At 40.1% G+C, this 4615-nt stretch overlaps 1 protein-coding gene across 2 annotated transcripts in view; it reads right to left on the minus strand.

The window, feature by feature from the left end:
• Nucleotides 1-4615, minus strand: part of LOC118416867 (hemicentin-2-like) — a 47263-nt gene that overhangs the window by 12629 nt on the left and 30019 nt on the right. For both annotated transcript variants that reach the window (XM_035822152.1, XM_035822147.1), the window contains 2 exons: nt 3418-3547; nt 2151-2278 (listed from right to left, as the gene is read on the minus strand). In XM_035822152.1, the coding sequence (XP_035678045.1) occupies nt 2151-2278; nt 3418-3547 (258 nt within the window). The remainder of the gene's footprint in view (nt 1-2150; nt 2279-3417; nt 3548-4615) is intronic.

A 4615-nucleotide genomic window follows, 5' to 3' on the forward strand; every position in this document is an offset into this window, starting at 1 on the left:
GCTGGATACATATTGTGTCTTCTTCTTTGTCCAACCCAATCTCGATAACGTAATGATACGTTGTACTGCAATAAAGCGACTGCACTTCACAGCCATTTATCTATGTGGACAGCTCATATTGCCTTCCATCCCCAACATGGGAAGATCGATTTAGCTAATTGTAGATGCCTCCTCTTTTTGTATGACTTTCTGTGAACAGTGCTGTAAATTCATTCATTTTTGTGGATACTTAATTTCCAGTAGAAGGGTAGAAATAGGTTTTTTATTATTTTTTTTTAACTTCGCGGTTATATCTGGTAATCTGGTATTACAGTCTTTATCACAGTGGTAGTAGATTGGAAACACATATTCGCGGTGTCATGAATTTGGTACCGTGGTGGTGTCGTGGTGAAAGTTAAACATTTACAGTATATTTTTAATTAGTTTTAGCTCATCACATGTGCTTTTTGTATCACGGAATATCAGATCAATCGATGCTTTTCCTCTACGCCTTCTTTAGTTACATGTTGAGCTAAACGACGATTAAAGTTGTGGTCACACCCAAGGGAGCATAAAATGGGACCAATATCTGGGCATTGTCTAATATTGACGGTAAGGCTTTGCTAGGAGCAAACTCAGCAAACAGTTTCCAATACACTGATCGTTTAATTAAAAAGGCCAGCCAATAGATTAATGATCTACCAAGCAATAGTTCTCGCTCATTGATTTGCGTACATGCTATGTTGAGTAAAACAACGGGAAGGCTGACATTGCCATGGAATGGTTGACTCTTTATTGCCAAACTCATACCCAAAGACAACACACCGATACGCCAACGTACAACAGAGTACTAGTAAAATGGCTATCCTCTAGATCTATATAGGAGGGATCATCTTTAGAGGCAGCGGCTAATGACTAGTAGAGTCCACAAGAAAAGCATTTTTGATGTTTTCTAGATGACGAAAGCTCGGAAAAATAGTGGTTACTGTTCAAAAGATATGTATGGCGGCCTTGAAAAGGAACACCTGTTCCGCCATACCTTTCACTGTATTGGAGAATCTTACTAGATCAAGAAATAAAATAAATGTGCAAATCATTGTGTCTCACAGTGCCATCCGTGACATATAATCGTTAGGTTAGCAAATGTTTTAAACCCAGCCCCGGGAGCTACCAAGGCTACGGATCTCGCCGGGTCATCCATCAAAACAAAGCTTAGTTGATGAGGTCAATATCCGCCAACACCTTGTTTGTCCAGATTACGGCTCTCAAACACAGCGGTCGATAATATGGTGAGGGCAGTATATCGGACATCGCGATGTTTAAAACTACTGCCATTTACGGTGTCAATGGCGATTACACCAGAAGATGGTCACAGACAAGGTGAGTGGAAATTGCGCACGGATGTTTCCACGAAATATAGAGTAAAGCTCCTAGATGTTTTATGTTAACTTTTTTTCGTAAAAGATGATAATTTTGAACATAACATCACTTAGTATAATTGGAAACAACAGGAGATAGCAGTACATGTAACAGACAGCCTTAGGTAGTTGGACTTGGGAGTGCTAAATGTCAAGGTGGCGTCAGAAATAATCAACCGGCGCCGAAGTCACTCCCTCTGGTACGTATTTCACGTTAGTCCCTAGACAACATCTTTACTTTCAACTCCAGTTAGATGGTTAACATCGACAAAACGCTCCTCATGCCGTAATGGCGAGGTGGTAGTGAATGCTGTAATAGTACTTAAGGTGGTAGTAAATGCTAAATATTTATAAAGAGGCGATAGTAACTCTTCAAATTGGAAGATAAAGCAAACAAGGTATATGCCAATTTTCCAAATGGCAGGAATACAATTAATGGCCAGGCGGTCTTTTGGTTAGGGTTGTTGAATTAGAAATTAAAGGATTCGAATCCCTGTCAGGCCCAGTGTTGTGCCCTTAGGGAAGACAGCTGAACATGAGCTTCAGATAGGGATTTCCTTTCGTTTGGACGTAAAGCCGGAGGTCCCGTATTTGAGGAGATCCAAAACATCATAAAGAGAGGATTTGAGTGGATAAAACCTTACAGTCTGGCTTCCGGGTTGACCTCTTGAAAAGGAGTGAGTGACCTGTTGGATCTGTTAGAAAGTAAGTAGACTGAGATAAATGTTTTTGAGAGAGGAACACATCTCCTACCTTTCACATCGACCATGGTCGTTGCCATTGCCTCGGAGAAGCTGGGGTCAGACGAGGACGCCACACACTTGTAGGTTCCCTCCACACTGTAATCCACGCTGTTGAACTGAAGGGGATTTGGGAGCGGCCTGCGGGGAAAAGGGATCTTATCACGGAAGGACACGTGTTGTTTGAGCTTTTTCTTCATCTATAACTTGTTCAAACCTGTGACAAAATCAATAGCCACTATGAAATCAACTAAACAAGTTATAAAATCTGACCCCTCTGACCCGAATGAAAATGGCTCATTGGCTTTGTGTGAACGTTTAATTTTTTCATTTCATTTAGAGTCGATTCCATATTACCGAGAGGGTGTTTCTTGCATTTTGTTCTAACAATTTGGAAATCTTTGTAACAATCTAACTGTGATAAGTAACTGTTTAGAACTATTTACAACATCTATGTGACATTCTAAATGTTTCTATAGTATTCAAACATGTTAGAAACATTTCTAACATCAAATACATTATTTCTGTTAGTTTCTAAACTGTTCCAACATAGATGCATCATTTGTGATCACATGTTCGAACATGGAAACAATATGATAAAACTGGGTCAGTGGGCTGGGAAGAGGGCAATTCACACATCCCTGCCAAGTGCAGGAAATTATGTCTGTCTGCCACCTTCTCACAAAAGACTCACCAGTTTATACTAAAGAAAATCTAAAAATACAACAGCCAGACAAAGGACTAAGCTTAGCAGCTTTGTTTATGGGGTCAATAAAAGTTTTTATGGAGGGAAAAAAATGACACAAAATGTTGGAACATGTTGGAACAATAACAAAAACACATAGATGTTTGAAAATTGTTCTAAATAAAGAGATAATGATATCATTACTTTCCCAAATGTTCCAACAAATATAAAAAGGTTCAAACATGTTTAAACTTTCATTTTGAAATGTTTGAACAATTTCGAACTTTAGTGACTGAAATGTTCTTTTACTCAAAATAGTTCAAACTTATTACAAATATTATTTCAAAACCATCTCGGTGACTTGGAATTGACTCTATGTTACTTATGAACTTACTTTACTTTTTACTCTATCTATCTGTTATGGGATGCCTTAATTCGATTGATAGAATGATCTCTGTATTTTTCTGGCGAATAGTTTACATCAATCCCACAAATCCAGCTCCAGTGCCGCCATGATTCAAACAGAGGCGTTTATCTGTACATATCCGCCCGCGCTATCGTGATACACCTCTTGAAATAAGTTAGAGAGACTTACTTGGAGTCACCGTCCTTCTGCCACACGACCTTCGGGGCCGGGTTGCCGTCAGCGGTGCAGAGAACATTGAGCGGCTGTTTCGCTTGTACCACGAGGCTTGGAGAGGGAGGCGCCAGTATTACAGGGGCATCTGAAAATACACAGAGATTTGCTTATCAGTACAGACCTCTCAAAGTTGCATGTATCATACGGCGTGGTAGCATTCGTTGTTGGTCTTCTTACGGTTTTGTGATGTGGTAAAATTTTCCAGCACGCTGTGACAAAACTAACCGCAATCAAGGACACCATTTTTTGCAACAAGACTTTTTATGTTAAGTGTACGACTTTCCCTTCAGTTGCGATCGTAGGACGGCCCAAACACGAATGATTTAGTAGCATGTAAATGATCCTACTTGAACGATCTCTTTCTAACGGTGACCCTGCCCATTCAATGCTCGCAAAGTAAAACTACATACATAACGACTAAGGCGCTTCTAGGCAGAATAAGCTCATAAACTGGACATAACACCAACAACAGAAACCATAATTCACAGTGCCGTGCTCTCCGTAGTAAAATGATTTTCTCATCGTCATTAATTTGATATTCCTCTTCGAGTTACACCCCCAGAACTATAACCTATTGGAGACCTATTGCAAAGAAAGGGAATCCAAGATGTTCGTAAATTGCCTTTCGCCTTACTTACAACTCATGTCATGTCAGAAGAAGTGTTAAAAATGAAGTAAGGAATCGATATTTCAGATTTTAAGTGTAGACTTGTATGAATATCATAATATCAGATTTTCACTTCAAACAGCCGCAATTCCAGTGGAATATTGTTTCAATTTTTTTTTTTACTTCAGGGAAGGGAAGGTAACCAGCTAGTGGACTGGTTCATATTTCTGAACCGGAAAGCGCATCATTGCTTGAGGCAGACGTATTGAAAACAAATATAACGGTCCACGGCTTGCTGGAACCCTGCCAACGGGCATCCGGTAGGTTCATTAACGACCCATTAAACTGTCGCTGTGTTCTGGGGATATTTTCTGCATCACCGTGTGTGCAGAACGGCTCCCCTACGTAGGTTAAGCCTACATAGCCGACCATGAGGCCTCCCGACCTTCTCAGGACACGGTTGAGGGTTGGTCAATGAGTTTGCCTGCTGGTCTTTAAAAAACAGACTGGTATAATTTAGATAATCAAAACACAAAAGTCATATTC

The sequence above is a fragment of the Branchiostoma floridae genome, chromosome 1, assembly GCF_000003815.2.
Source record: "Branchiostoma floridae strain S238N-H82 chromosome 1, Bfl_VNyyK, whole genome shotgun sequence".
Lineage (NCBI taxonomy): Eukaryota > Metazoa > Chordata > Leptocardii > Amphioxiformes > Branchiostomatidae > Branchiostoma > Branchiostoma floridae.